The sequence below is a fragment of the Haliotis rubra genome, unplaced genomic scaffold (assembly GCF_003918875.1).
Source record: "Haliotis rubra isolate DU_JTF1 unplaced genomic scaffold, ASM391887v1 Scf644, whole genome shotgun sequence".
Lineage (NCBI taxonomy): Eukaryota > Metazoa > Mollusca > Gastropoda > Lepetellida > Haliotidae > Haliotis > Haliotis rubra.
In genome coordinates this window covers 370,011-386,684 of record NW_025767351.1, presented here as the reverse complement: position 1 = coordinate 386,684, position 16,674 = coordinate 370,011, and the positions used below count along the sequence as shown (strand labels likewise).

Sequence of the window (16,674 nt, the reverse complement as noted above, 5' to 3'; positions counted from 1 at the left end):
AAGTTTTCGACAGGTTACTTCATTTCTATGACTACATCTTTCTTTACTCAGTCTGAAAACAAGTTTCATATATTGACTTACGTGTAATTCAATTCCACTTACGTGACCCAAAATTCCAATGGTCTTCAAGTCGCTTACTAATAATTTGAATAATTGGTCATTCGAATCGGTGGTCAGTGTAATATCAATTCTTGGCTGTGATACAAATTAGATACTTCATAATGCCACCGACCGACTCAAATGACGGGTTGAGTATGATAACATTACGTGTATGAATAATTCATGCTGTGCTCTAGTCAGTCGGTATTCAAAGAAAGAGCAAGTACAACATATTTGACTAGATTAAGTGGCATACATGCACGTTTCCCTTCCCCGAAACGGAAGAACTTTTTAAACACTGTCAGATGCTCGATCTTAAATGAATGATATCACAGTGAACTCTTTCTTTCACCTTGTCTTTGAACTTACAGATCAGAAGTAATTCCACCTTTCCAGGTGACCGAAGACTCCCTAGAACTAGATCTGCGAGTTTTACAGGGATGTTCTTTCTATGAAACAAGTTGCCATTCATGTTTAACGCCTACTAGAGAAAGATAATCTCGACCGTTGAAAGCGTTTTATCAACATGGGTAATGAAGCAGAGGATACCTGATCAAAGGGCTCGTTACTCAGGTTTAAATATTACCCAATATATACACTACATAACTGTGTGTAAAAATGTGTTAACAGTTTGCAAACAACCCACTTACGCAAATGTAACATAGATACATTTCGTAAGATATGAATAAATGGGAACTTCCTGCTGCTCAGCTGATTCTATATGTAGATACAGCAGAAGGAGAAAACAGATGTGGAACATCCTGGTTCAAGCATTGTATGTGTCTGTAAATATTGGCAAAACAGCTAATTCAAAACGGAACTGTATCGTTAGACATGAAACCATTTGTAAGTAAAAAATATGTTATAATATGTTCTGATATTCATAATCCCTGAAAAGGGTCACCTGCACTAAGTTCTAACAGTGATGGCGTCGCTTCTTGCAGTGGAGCATATATCAAAGGGATGAGCACACTATGAAACATACCGAAAGACCACCACAATTCCTTTCATGTGTATTAAAAGACTGAAGGAGGCATTTTGCTTCGAAACATTAGATTAAAGTTTCATTACAAGCATGTGGTTATAATTAGTTATCGGTTATCATGGTTAGTTATACATTCTGTGCATTCATCCTTCCTTCCTTCCATCAATGCATGTCATGCATAAAACCAGTTTTTCAGCATACAACGTTCAATATATGTCTTGCTTGCGTCTGTCTTGTTAAAGTGTCAGTAAATATAGCTTCTGTTGAAGGGTGTCATAAATCGTTTTTGCGGTCTCGAAGTCAAATGTATTATGGCATATTTTGAAGTAACGTACAATTAATAACCGATTAGAGGTTGAAAGGCGGCACAGCAAAATAAACTTTTGCATGTATGTCATTTCCTGTGGTGTAGTATATGTTTCACTTTACAACATCTACAAGACTTGCATATGTCCCTAGGGAAGTGATTTTAATTTTAAGGCATGTTCCCATATATCATTCCCTTTACAAGACAGGAATAAATTGAGAGGGTAGAATTACTATACAATTAGTGAAAGTATCGTTCAGAACAACTTCTGTGACGAGTGAAGAATTAAGCTTATGCGTTCAGAGTTGGTCCTCAAAGGTATTCTTGGAGAAAGGTTTCTGAGGGTGTCAAGGGTGCTGAATGATGGCACCAAACACTTTAGTCAGGAACAGGAGTTTCAGATGTTAGGAGGTGCTAAAGGGACATTCGAAGGACTATGTGAGGCGATAGTAATAGAAAATTCTTTCACTGTTGGTTAAAGCAAAGTTTAATGCTTTGGCAGTGCGTTAAGGACAGTAAAATAGGTTCAGGGGTGAAGAAGGTATGTTCATGAACATATATATATAAGAATTGTATATGGTCAGGGGTTTTGAAGGGTATTTACAGGGTATATGCATAATGGTAAGTGTATATACAGGAGTGTCAGGGTATGTTCACGAGTATGTTAGGGTCCGTTCCATAAACGGTACTATGTTTCTATGAATACTCCTGGTAATAATAATAATAATAATAATAATGTGTCCATTTATATAGCGCCAAACTCCACACTAGGTATGCCCATAGCGCTAACAATCAAGGCAAGCAGTAAGATTTTGAGACATGCGGGTCTGTGAAGGAATGGTCAAGGATTGTGACGAGAATTTCTTTTTATGTTTTATTTATGTTCGGAGTGTGTTCCGAAACAATAATAATCCTAGAACAGTCTGTTGGACACAAGTAGGTTGGACATGGCATGGTCATTGATGATTGTATGTGTAGGAATGACCTGCGCACTTTGCTGCATATGGTCATGGACGGGGTACGGTTTCTTCCAGAACTGTTCGACAAGTTTGAAGTGTCCATGTAAGGTACACACACGTATTAGTGGGTATAATCCTGGGCCCTTATTCTCGAAACTTTCGTAGCTCTAAGAATTCTTAACTTTGATCGGTTGATCGTGGCCAATGTGTTAAAAAATGGGCTTTAGAGGTCCGTAGGGATACGAACGTTTCGAGAATAGCTAGCCTGGTATGTTGCAGATGTTTCTTTCAGGAACAACTTAGTATTTGTATACTAGTAACTATATTTTCTTACTTTGAAAATTTGTAACTCTTTGTTGCCAATATGTAACCAGCCCTAACGTGGAGTTGTGTACTCCCTGTCTTTGTATACCTATCTGAAATGAATAAAAATAAACAAAACAAAAAAAACAAAAAACTTAGTATTGTTGGTACATTGTGCGTACGTTTCAGACCCACGTTTCAGATTACCCTTGGCATGAAGCTTGTTCATAAAAGATATTCCTTTATAAAACATACTTTACTCTCTGGCTTAACAAGGAGCCATCAGTTCTAAGTAGCTGTCTTCAAGATGATCTAAAAGTATCTCTAAAAACCTCAGAGAAACAGCTGTGAGTTCTTAATGTGAAACGGAAAATGTTTTTAAAGCGGTCTTTTTTAACATTTCGATTCATCCATACACGTCAAAGACGACCGTAACTTCTATTACCCCCATTTGCACATCTCTTATCCACATGTTAACGAAGTAATAAACTCAAAAGTGCTATTTAATCCTTAAAGTGAAGAAGGTGAAAGACTTATGAAACATTAAAGCGCAGTTTGGACGTGTTTAAGAAGGACTTAGCTCTTCACAACCATTAACATTAGATTCCATTACGTGAGGTCAGAAGAGTGCAGCCATAACTTAAGATATTCCTGACGGCTTAGCAAGGCCAAATAACATGGCATTAAATCAGCGGACAATTCTGTGATCACTCGCTGTATGATTCGCTTACAGGGAAATCCACAGTGAATTGACGTCTTGTTATGCATGGAGCTCTCCCGCTCGTTAAGGAGACTTAAAGAAAGCCAACTGAGTGTAATCATATTTGAAATGGAAATTACAGAAATAAAAATACTATAATTAACTAATCATCAAGTGACATTCAAATATAATTATTTGTCGATTTGAAATTTTATCAGCTGGTTATTTTTTAAGCTAATTGTGTGAGTGGTTCTATAGGCAGGCCAGACATGATTTCCCTTTTGTCGAACACCTGGTGTCATTCCTGATTTTCAGTAATCCATTCGTAGTTTTCACCGCTATTTGCCTTTTAGTCCATTGTAATCTGGTTCCTGGGTAATCGTGTCTGGGCAATCTCGCGCTTATACTGTATTTATCAGGAACTTTGATATACAAGGTGTAGATGTCCTTCTTCCAACATATGTGTTTGTTTTACCTGTGCAGAAGGATATTACGTTGTGGTTAATGTAGTCCCACGTCGTAGTTTGATCTACCGACCTGGGAGGGTTTTCTGTGCCTAATGTTAAGACAAATAAGCTTGGAACTTAGTGTAAACGGATAGCGGCCTGTCTCATCTTGTGTTGTGCATCACGTTTTCGGTCAATCAGTGTTCACCAAAATGCTATGTAGTGGAATGCTTCTTCACAAACATGTTGCATTGCTGGCCAAGGCGGCCAACTGGTGCTGCGATGTTGCGTCCCGTAGGTATGTCAGGATCCGCTGACCCGTGGTAGGAATCCTCAGTTCACCCAAATTTGCCTTAGTGTCTAAGAAACATGGTGTGTCCGTGGTCTTCATCATGTTGTGACTCCTTCCATCGGTTTGGGTTCCCACCCCGATACAACTGGAACTCTGCTCAAAGTACCGTTGAATTCAATTCACGTGTACATCGTAATCTTTTAGCTTCATATCGAGACAGAAAAATAAAATAAAGGTCTATTTAAGTGACGCACAGGAGCGCTTTTTATCTTCTCTCCTGGGCATCACTATCATTTTCTATTTAATTCTCAGCTTTATTGGGAACAAATCAATGTGTTACGTTTACGTGTAAATGACCTTAATTGTCCATAATTGTTATCTTGTCAAACAAGTTTACACCTTCTAATTTATTATAAACATACTGAATGCTTCATATCTGGCTGCTTCAATCTTTCTGGTAAATGACCTTTTCTATTCGTATAATTATTGTTTATGCTCATACTCCTATTTAACCTTTTCTGTCTGTGTGAACACATTGGAGAAAGAAGTGTTTCCGCAAATCCGACAGTTGACAACAATACCGCAAACCGATGCCACAAGATGTCGTGGATGTATGTTTATTTTCTGCCTCCAGACTTTGATGTTTATTTAATCCTGTCTCGCGCTGTTTGTGCTGATTATCTGACATTTCAAAAGGTCTCCTATTGACCTAACCTCCCTCTTTGCCTACGATACCACTTCATCTGGTGGCCATCGCTGATCGATAGAGTCATGCTGAGTATGCGTTTAGAGGTAGACAAAGTTGGCACCGCGTGAAATAAATCTCCCTCTGATGTATGTTAGGAATTATTTTATTTGATATCTTCTTCGTTTATGTGCCTTTGGCTGTTTGATATATTATTATCGCATTATCGACTTTCGGAAAATGTTTGAGCAAATTCAGGAAGTAAAATGCAAGCGTTTACATTATTCTGACTCAAATGAAACAGCTAGCCACTGGGAAGATGTAGCATTAAAGAGAGCAACTAGCTATCGCCAAATCAAACCTTACCATTGCTGTAGATCACCACGATCAGTTAGTAATACTGGTTGAAGAAAGTTAACAAACATCGCTCGGGTCTCTTTGCACGTCGTTTGTTAAACCTTGGATCATCAGTCTGTGATCTTGTGTTAGGTTCTAGACGCCAATCACGTGGGTAACTTGTGTCTTTGTTTGATCATCATCTGATGGCCTATGCACATATAGATTGGTTCTTTTGAAACAAATGAGCAAATACACTAGCTGGATGAGTATATTGGCTCAGGAGATTGTCCGTCTTCGATCGTGTGATTTGGAAACCGTACGTGTCCCAGACTTCGGGTATGGACCCCCGAGGAATCCGCTGTAGGTTTACTCTGACACCGACTAATTGATCTATCATTGGCGATTGTCTCAGCTGGCAGGGTTAGCTTTAGGGTATAGACCCGCCCCAAATGAGTAGACACCAGCAGTGGCGAGATTAGCCTTCATCTTTTATTGGAAGTGATCTGGAGATGGAGCGCCATCAGGGACATTCTATTTTCAAGGAACAACCTTAATTAGAGATATCTGTTTCTTCATCTTGCTCTTTAGCGTTTGGGACATTGTCGATGGCATTTTACTATTTTTATTAGAAGACCTTCGGGAGTCTGTGTAATAGTCATTTGATTAATGAGACAAAGTTTTGATAGAGCAGATCATAGCTTTACAATTGGTAAAAGCGAACGTGCATCGCGATGTTGGCATTGAATTGTGTCCACAAGGACACCAGTGGATCAAGTCTTAAGATAGTTTATGCAGATTTCCCATCTAGACGTGCCAGGATCAATCAGAATTGTTCATGATCTCAGGTAATGCTCTTTTTGTGTGACAGGATTAAGCCATACATATGGAATTTACCAAAGCGGTACAGGATGAATATCGGACTTTCTCCAATCATCATGCTGGTGATTCTTGATGAAACCGTTCCCTTCAAACTGGTTTCAAACCTCACTGACTCACTCATACAATTCATGATGTCCACGAACCCACTACCATACTCGACGTAAACATATCTGACATCTTAAACGCAATAGTCTGATAACCTAAGTATCCGGAATACCAAGGTATGGTATAAAGTTCCACATCACTCAGACGCCCAATACTGGAAGCCAATACTAATAAGACTGGAAGTCAATACTGTTGGAAGCTATGACCTGAAGCTGAAACCAGCTGTCAACTAATCACATCACGTTCGTGCCACTCTAGTCTCCATTTATTATCTCGGTTCTACTAGAAAAACATGACTATTAGAAAGATACGTTATCAAAGCGTGCTAACCTATGTGCAGCCGAGTTGATTCAGTTCAAGGCTGTATGTACTATCCTACGTCCTAGTGGTGGAGCGCAGATGGGTCGGTGCACCCAAGATAACAAGGAGATAACAGGATCTCAGAACTCGTGTTATCGTAATAATAAAAACTATTAAATTTGGCCAAATGTGCTTGAGGCATGCGTTCAGATAGACTGTAATGCTAGAAATAAGTTCAACTGGTTTGATAGTGCGTTCTAAAGGGAAATGTTGTTGTATAATTCAGTCCATGTACATTTAAAGAGTATGAATTATGAAACAGAATATAATCGTAAGAATATGTAAAATATGTTTGCTAGCTTTAGGTACACTTAAATATATTCAGAAGAAATGTTTAAAAAGTGCGTTATAAAGTACTCTTCAGAAAACACATTCATTGCCAAGAGTCTTCCTGTCATGCACATCCGGTTCACACTCGAGTTTTTCAAGGGGTCTCGCCACTCAACGTCATTCTAGCACTTAGGGAAGCCTTGTTTTGACTAGTTCATACTTATAAAACAAACATTACATGCACACATTCTTTATGTGATTTACGGTAATAGAACTGACAACTTTACCGAAAGACGCTGCACTACCTGTATTGGGAAACTGATTAGTTTAAAAACGCCGAAATGATTTGCTGTTTTCTTACTTCTTCGAAAACTGTCACAATAATGATGCAAACAAACTACAAGCTCTTCATTCTTCCATCGTTGAGGAAGGTTTTGTCGATGCCCGTTTCTTAGGTAACACTGACATGCCTAAAGCTATGTACTCAGAGTTGTGAAGTTGTGTAATATCCAATAATTGCCTTGTCTTTCTGTTGCTTGTATTAGTGCATTAAGTGAGCAATTGGAAGGAGTCGTTTGAAATTACCTATTACTGTCACAAAAACAACAACAACTACTACTACTACTACTACTACTACTACTACTACTACTACTAATACTACTACTACTAATACTAATACTAATACTAATACTACTAATACGATGATTTATACTACTACCAATAATGATGATAATAATTAGTCACCGTTACCCAAGTCAGTATATTCTCGAATTACATTTTCAAATGCCTGGCAAGTTTTATACAAGTCAAACTGCCTTTTTGTGTGTGGACTGCAAGATGTGTACTCCCTTTACCATCTCATCCCACCGGGTACCCATTCACTGCTGTCCAAATTTAGACACAATATCAACATGTGTGAAATCTACCACTAACAAGAACATGTAAAAGTTAATTTGTATTAATACAGAGGCACATTAAGAATCTGAGCACTGTTTTTCTACTTATATATCTGCCTCTGAAATTCTATCACACAAACAACTAAAAAGGTTTGACAATGAAACATTGAATCCGCTTTCATCCCTTAAATAATAGGTTTGGCACCAAAAGAATAAATACACAATCAATTTACATACGTTACTTGTTTATTTAAGATATGGAAAGTTATGCAATACAATTTGTGGCAAACACTCTGCAATCACATGTTAACCTTATGGGGATAAACCTGGAATTGGTACCAAGCAAGAAGGGTGGTCAGACTGGGTGATTAGTTCCATCGCCCATCATTGTAACCAAAAATATTGTTCATGACATCAATCACGACTCTGATGTGCTAGATTATTCACAGGCCACATACCTTATCATATAATATCATATACCTGGATTATATGTCATAAACAATGACACAAACTACGAAGGTTACCATACAAGCCAGTTTTTTTTTAAATAGGAATATCAAGGAGCATGATATGTACCACCGTACGCTGTGTATGTCTTGTGCAAATACCATTTTTCATTTCATTGTATACACTTACAGAGATAAGAATGTGAATGTCCCAAAGGCCTTGCCGTTTTCATGCAAATGATTCATGCTATTTCCTTTGTTTCCAGATTCTATACATGCACAGTTGGGTCGCGGAGGAACGGTCACAACAAATCCATCGCAAAGACCACGTAAGTTACCCGTGCAATCTCATACACATGTGCTTATTATGTAATCAAAGGGGCGTGGCAGTTGGAAATGGGTGCGTGTGTCATCCCATCCCACACGCTCGCTGACATACAAGGAAAGAACCTTGCTAACATCATTTACCAAAATGTCAAAGTGATTTTAAACACCGCTTCAGCAAAGACCATTTAAATTTGGTTGCGGGGAATGCTGATGAAGGAGGGTGTGGGTTAGAATGATTTCGGATTACTGTGAGTAATATCAACAAGAGAACAGCCTCTGAATCGTAATGAGAACTTTACATGTTTCTCCAGTTTCAGGAGAGGGTCACGCGTCTGGTTCAATCCCAGAACAGTGTGTTTAAGTTATTTATCAATGAAACCAATCAATAGCAAGTACATATTGGCAAAGATAATGATTAGACAATGCCATTGGGTGATCCATTATTAGCTGAGGGAGAGTACGTGTGACGGATTGTTCGCAGGGTGATCTTTGAATCCAATTTCACCTTCAGGGTATGGTGTACATGGCTTTGTTTCTTAATGTCATGGCTTGAGACCAGAAAACCAAACCACATGGGCGTTGATGGCTTTCGTTGAATGTTAGTTCAAGTTTTGTAATTTCAGTGGAGTCTGTATTACATCTCTACTTTGAAGTGACATATTATTGGTGATGTTAATTGTTGAAATAATTCAACATTTTCAACCACATCATCATCATGATCGGACACAGTCATTATCGTATTATCATGTGAAGGAAACACAATGATTGGTATGCTGCTATATGCTCCTACAGAATACCAATGTCATGAAGTGGGTTAGAACCCTTCTCATAAAGAATCAACATCATGGTCTCAACGCTTTAGAGACTATGTATTAATAAATTCACCACAGTGTCTGCAAAAGGAATGAAATAGTAAACCACACCCTGCTTTTATGGTATGAATTTTAGAGACGATGTTCATTTGCAGTAGAGTTGCCACGTATTTACTTCACGCTGATCTTGGACAAATATTCCACGTTTATAAAACTCCCAATACTTTTCGAAACAAAACGAACAGTCACGTAACCAACTACGAAATGTGAGATGGGTTTTAAATGTGTGTGTTATCTACTCATCAAACTCATTTCAAAGGTAGACAGAACAAGCAAAAATAAAACCACAGCTGTCAAATGTAGCCAGTTGAACGTTTACTTCTCAACTTCTAACTCGGAAACTCGGTATATCAGGCGAGGTTGTTTTTAGACCCATGTTTGAAAAATAGAAAAAAAGTATTTCAGTCGGATAACACGAACGTTGATGATGAGAGTATGGAATGTTAAGATAGGAAACGAAGAAACAAACTGTTTTAAGTAGGAAAGCATCAACGCTATATTTCTTTCAAAAATTTCCCACACGATCTTTTTAACATACACTGTTTACACCGGAGGCCTGCAATGCCGAGGGTGTGTTTTATGGTCAGAAAAAGGAACGTGTAATTCAGTCGACCTAGTGTCTAGTTATCGGAGCTCTTGGGTTGCCAAATACACATCTTCGTGTCAAAACCAACATACATGTTGAGTACAGCTGGTCTGTGTTGCGTCACGTGAGTTGTGTCATTGCTGCCAGAAGGGCATTCTTCTACATATCTTCCGAGTGCTGTGCTACATGTGGGTAAACACGGGGGAAATAGGTCGAGGCTATATAAGGGTCTGGACGTGCCTACTGTAAGAAAAATTCCTGTGCCTACAGTTTTTTTTTTTTTTTATTTGACGTATGTTGAGTTTATCCTTGTCTGGACCTGTGAGTCATCTTGACTATTACATCCACCATTTTAAACTCAGATGGAAGATTTAAAAGGTACTTTTAATGAAAGTTCCAACTGAAACTTTTAATTAGACATGAAAACGTGCTAACTGTATGTACATGGGAATGTCAGAAAACAGTTTGGTGTCATCGATCACATTAGAACACAATCTGTGTTTAACTTCAGCCATTGAAATTGTTAATCTGGAAAAGTAAAGTGACACTGGAAGAGAGATTGAGTTTTGTTTAGAAACAAGAATAAGCGAAAGATGAAAGGAATTGCATCAAGTTCAACCTTTCTATTTCTATAAGACCAAGTGTGTTGAACATGCTTCCAAGTCGATTATGCTACAAGTCGCAGACAAATGTCTCAGGTTGAGCGTCATTGGTAATATCAAGCGCTGTGAGTTTGACCTTCATCAAAGACTACATTTTTCCAGCCAAGCTATTGTCATTGTGATTGCCTCCTTGGTCTGGTGAACAGAGCACCTGCCCGAGGAGCGGACGGTCGATGGTTCAAATACCGGACAAATGTCTTAGGTTGATGGCCATTGCTCATATCAAGGTTCATGTGTCTGCCCTTCACGAAAGACCATATTTCTTCAGCAAAGTTATTCTCGTTGGTCGGCGCCCTATACAGTACGCTGTGGCTGGTAGGGCATCCAAGGAAGTATGGCGTGGCATTTCGTTGGGCAGGCACTATAGAGCTGTCAGTGGTCAAGACCAGAACACGCACGCGCGCGCGCACACACACACACACACACACACACACGAACGAACGACCCATGCACACTCACATGTACGACACACAGACACACGACACACGCTCGCGCGCACACAAACACACACACACACGCACGCACGTCACTCTAGAATTCCGTCGAGTGAATCATTAAACCCAGCTTCACTGCCATCTTACTGTAGACCATTTTATTTTGGCATGCCTAAACCCATTACACTTGGAACGTCCAATTTACGCACAAGAGTATTCTTTGCCTCAATTATACTAATGAAGAGCAGGATACATTTCACCAGACACATACCCGAGCTAAATGAGCGAGCCATGTTTGTAAAAAGTAGCTCGAAAGCGTACACTGTAACAGAGCAGTGAAGATTAAACTGTGGCTTCTGTCAGCAGTCTCTCTTGCCTAATCACCAGTGTCAAGGAAAGAACCTCAATTTACAATGAACCAACAACACCCATACGTCTGTCCGGATTTACATTCACAAAGACTTTCGAGCCATGCAAACAAGTTTGCAAATTGCGCTGTGCAATACACTTACTGCATGAAAATATGGGATACATTGCATATTCTTTTTGTGTCATAAATTCGAATTTTCGTTTCCTTGGCAACCTTTACAGACACGCAACCTTTTGCATCCAGTAGACGTCGACATAATATCTGTATGAATCCTTAATCCTTTAACATACATCCCAGTAATTATAGTAACGTTCTATTTTCTGAGTGATAAGTAGCAGTACTTCATCATAGCACATTTACCCTTACTCGGAGGACTTCATCTTTTATTCCCTTAGCCGCAAGATACCAGCAATGTATGCCATTGGAAAAGTAATAAAATGCGTTTTGTTGAATTCTTAAGAAGACGTGTACATTGTGAACAAGTATATATAAAAATATTCATGAATTCATATAAAGACCTTCTCATTCCACAGGGGATTCTTTCATATCAAGCCATTTTAGCTGCAGTTCATGTTTACTGAAAATCGATATAACATCATTATATCACTTGTTGAATGAATTAGCTCGTGGCGTCTTTTCATACTTTCACGGCCTGGTTTGAACTTGACACACAGTCAGGGAACATGTTGCTCTCCTGAGGCAGCTCTCCGTACCGTGAATATCGAGATGTCTTAAGTGGTATTTTATGGAAATTGTTCCTCGAACGAGAAATTAATGATGTTTCAGCTCTGACGTCTCTTGAAATACTATGTGAGATAATCCCACATGAACAAAAATTACCTTTGAGGAACTTTTTTGACAGAGAAATTGCCATTGCAATAAATTTGAATTATTAATGGTAAAACGCAAGGGGATGTTAAAATTAGAGATGCGCTCAGAAACGAGCATCTTGAGATAAATAGGTTTTCAATCTTCCTTGCAGACGTGTTTTGCAATAGTTGGAAAGGGAAGAAAAACTGTAAAACTGTGAACCAATATATTGTCAATCCATTAATACAAGCAGAATGCAATAACCGTGATGATATTATTAATCTTGGATTTTGTAACAAAAGTGATAAAATATTTCGACTTAAAATTGGTAGTTCTAACTGATTCATGAAGTAAGTGATTGGCATGTTGACAGCGATCGTGTGAATGATGTGTCGATTATGGAGAGGGTTCTGCTTTTCTCGAAAAACTTTGATTCATTGCTAATTCAACGTCATGTCCGTATTTGGCCTCAACGCCAAAACAAAACAGGACCAACGTTGTTATTATCAACTACAAGGGATAGTATGACTTTACTACGGTATGAAACACAGCGAAAAGATTCACCACACGCATGTGTTAGTGTACGTGACTGAAGTTACTTTGATTAATTTATATTCTAAAATACAATGGGTCGAAGTTCTTGGTAGGATGTAACAACATGGGAGTCGATAGCGTGAACGATTTCGTTCCTTACAGACAGGTATATATACCATGTCAGCACATTGTGGTTGGTGCTTTCGTTTTGGTGCCCAGAAGATCTTAACCCGAACATAGTTTGTGTCTTCTTTTCCGCATATCTAAGGCATGGCTTGAACATCAAAGGTAGAGTCTGTTTTATTGGTCCACAGAAGATCCTAGCCCGAACATAGCTTGGGTGTTCTTTTCTGCATATCTCGGGCATCGCTTGAACACCCAAGGTAGAGTCTGTTGGTGCACAGAAGATCCCAGCCCGAACATAGCTTGGGTGTTCTTTTCTGCATATCTCGGGCATGGCTTGAACACCCAAGGTAGAGTCTGTTGGTGCACAGAAGATCCCAGTCCGAACATAGCTTGGGTGTTCTTTTCTGCATATCTCGGGCATGGCTTGAACACCCAAGGTAGAGTCTGTTGGTGCACAGAAGATCCCAGTCCAAACATAGCTTGGGTGTTCTTTTCTGCTGCATACCTCGAGCATGGTTTGAACACCCAAGGTAGAGTCTGTTGGTGCACAGAAGATCCCAGCCCGAACATAGCTTGGGTGTTCTTTCTGCATATCTCGGGCATGGCTTGAACACCCAAGGTAGAGTCTGTTGGTGCACAGAAGATCCCAGTCCGAACATAGCTTGGGTGTTCTTTTCTGCATATCTCGGGCATGGCTTGAACACCCAAGGTAGAGTCTGTTGGTGCACAGAAGATCCCAGTCCAAACACAGCTTGGGTTTCTTTCTGCATATCTCGGGCATGGCTTGAACACCCAAGGTAGAGTCTGTTGGTGCACAGAAGATCCCAGCCCGAACATAGCTTGGGTGTTCTTTTCTGCATATCTCGGGCATGGCTTGAACACCCAAGGTAGAGTCTGTTGGTGCACAGAAGATCCCAGCCCGAACATAGCTTGGGTGTTCTTTTCTGCATATCTCGGGCATGGCTTGAACACCCAAGGTAGAGTCTGTTGGTGCACAGAAGATCCCAGTCCAAACACAGCTTGGGTTTCTTTCTGCATATCTCGGGCATGGCTTGAACACCCAAGTTAGAGTCTGTTGTGATCTAGTTACGATTAAGGTGATACCGTCTTTTTCTCGGTCTTTGGATCAAGGTTTGCGCCCCTATCCAATTCATATACTGTTTGAGAATCCAGCGGCACTGATGAAGACAATATACATAAAGATAAGACAGCATATGTATCATCCATGGTCATAACTCGCCAATAATTCTAACATACGGCCATTTCTGGAGCCATACTGTAACAGCGGCGAGTCACAAAGCAGCTCTGTCAATATCACATTTACACACACAAATTGCCAAATGCCACTTGATGTCTCCGGGTGACTTATTTGTCTCGGGCTCAGGCAGCGCTACGGAGTAATCAGGAATGGGAGATTATATTGCTATTTATGAAACAGATGCTGAATAGAGGACAAAAAGGCTGCAGCTAAGGGCCACTTATCTTATGAAAGTGCAAATTCACCAGATGATGGCCTGCCACTGCTTGTCAAATCTGTCGACCTAAACCAAGAGTTCGCTTAATACAGGAATAGTACTGAAACGAAAATCATCTCAAAATGACAGCTTACAACTGGGTTGCCTTTGAAGTTTGCTCTGTAGCCATATTGCGACAAATTAGATTAGATTCGGGAGGAATTTCATTTGGATTGATATTCTTCGCGTACATAAAACGGCTCTCATGTAATAATTGAGAAGTGCATTTTCTTAGGAATTATGCCCGTGATTAGGTCTGGAAGTCTTGGAATTTTTATCAAGAAAATGTTTATCAGCAAAGTGAAACAGGCTTCTGATTTTTTTCGAGTGAACACTTGTATGCAGTGAGGCCCCGTTAAACCATACAAATCACATTGAATTAGTCCGTGTTAACACATTTGTTATTCAGGTAAGCATGGACAGTGGTTTTGGAGAAATGTATGCATGGTTTCGTACAGAAAAAACAAAAGAAATCACGTATAACAAACTGTACTCCGGATTAACGTGATTCCTCTGCATACTATCACAGGAGCCTCTAGATAGGCCTGAAACTGTGTGTATCCTAGATCGGTTGCAAATTTTGGGAGCATGGGTGCCAGGATCCCTGATGAGTCTTGGTTTGTCAGCGCTATACCTGTGGGCGGGGAATTCTGAATTGGGCCATTTGATCTATCTGTCAACATTATTATGGTATGCTGGGATGTAATTAAAATATCTTGGGCGGCTTTATATTCGCTCACTCATTAGGGCAAGTAACCTATTCTTTATGTAGTCATTTCTTTGAATGCATAATGTGTTTGGGGGATTTGTTTTATAAAAATACTTTTACAAAACCTTGTTATTTATAAACACGCACTGACATTTAGTAATCATTAAACACACTAAATGTGGGCAAGTCAATAGGCCCACAGCAACCGTGGGGTTTATTGTGTGTTGGTTGGTTGGCGGTCTAACGCCGCACTCAGCAATAGTCCAGCTATATGGCGGCGGTCTGTAAACAATCGAGTCTGGACCAAACAATCCAGTGATCAACAGGATGAGAACCGATCTACGCAGCTGGGATACGATGACATGTGTCAACCAAGTCAACAAACTTGACCATCTGATCCTGTTAGCATGGGTTGCTGAACACCATTTCTAACCCGCATCTTCACGGGTTGTGTTGTAAGTCAGTAGGTCCTCATCAACCTATGCTTGTTATAAGAAGCCATCGGGTATTTACCGGGTAGTGGTTGATATGTGCATCGTTCCTCACTTGTACAGATCGATGTTCACGATGTCAATCCTCATCTTGTCTGGCCCAGAGAGGATTATTAACAGACGACCCCTAATTTAACTGGGAAATGGCTAAGTGCGGCGTTGAAAAGCAAAACAAAATCAAAGTCATTTGCTTGTCATGTAACCGATGTGGATATGGCACTTTTTGCGAGGGCGGAGCTTGCGGGTAGTATTAATTAGCATCACATTGTGGTCACCTTTCTATCATAGAATATCGCACCACTGACATTCAGGTCCCGAGTCCAGCTTGACTTCCATATGACGTTGGATTACTGCAGTAACATACTTAACATGAAAGACATCATATGGCGGATTATGAAATGGTTTCCATGCCAACAACGAAATATTCATCACTGCATTTTCATGTCCACTATATTTTAGAAATGATCATTCACGAAGACCAAGGTTTTCTGTGTCGTAAAACTATCCCTCTCATTCATTTGTGCCGAAAGCCCTCCAGAGTTTATTGATTTTCTTAAATACGATTCCTAAATACCCATCAGTAGTTGTGTATTATACGAATGTATTTTTTTTAGTTTAAATATATCCATGATTTATTAAATTAATCCACGAGGATGTATGCTGGCTGAGCACCAATACATATTCTAATAGTTCAAGTTCCTTTGACTAGAAAGGGAAACAGTTTATACTTGTCTAACATGTGATACTTGTACGTATTAAGGAACCTAAATCTGGGATTGGATGTGTGGAGACTCCTTGAGCTGAGCACGGGATGAGAATAGAATAGGGTGATCGTTTTATCAAATACGTGTTCTTGGGTGTGAATGTCAACTTCAGCCGTCCCCAGTGGGTCATATGACTGAATATTGGCAACAAGCGGCGTAAAACTATACTCCCTCTTAGTCTGTTAGTAGCATTTTATGTGTCGAATCATGTATGGGACATCCATTTTCCATTACACGCCCATTTTCCATTTGTGTCTGCTCACGAACTAAAACATACGCCATTGATTGAACTGACATACCCACAGTAATAACGATTTTACATGACTGTCCCGCATACAATAGAATCTCTCTCCTTGACCGAAGAGCGTTCCATTGTGACCGCTGGAGTTGTTTCCCTTGCATGA

The 16,674-nt window shown here is 39.7% G+C and overlaps 1 protein-coding gene across 1 annotated transcript in view; it reads left to right on the top strand.

Annotated features, from left to right (window-relative positions):
• The window catches only part of LOC124256936 (CUGBP Elav-like family member 2), a 230,882-nt gene that overhangs the window by 77,756 nt on the left and 136,452 nt on the right, over nt 1–16,674 (top strand). The window contains 1 exon segment of the mRNA XM_046690901.1: nt 8,338–8,400. Within this exon segment, the coding sequence (XP_046546857.1) occupies nt 8,338–8,400 (63 nt within the window).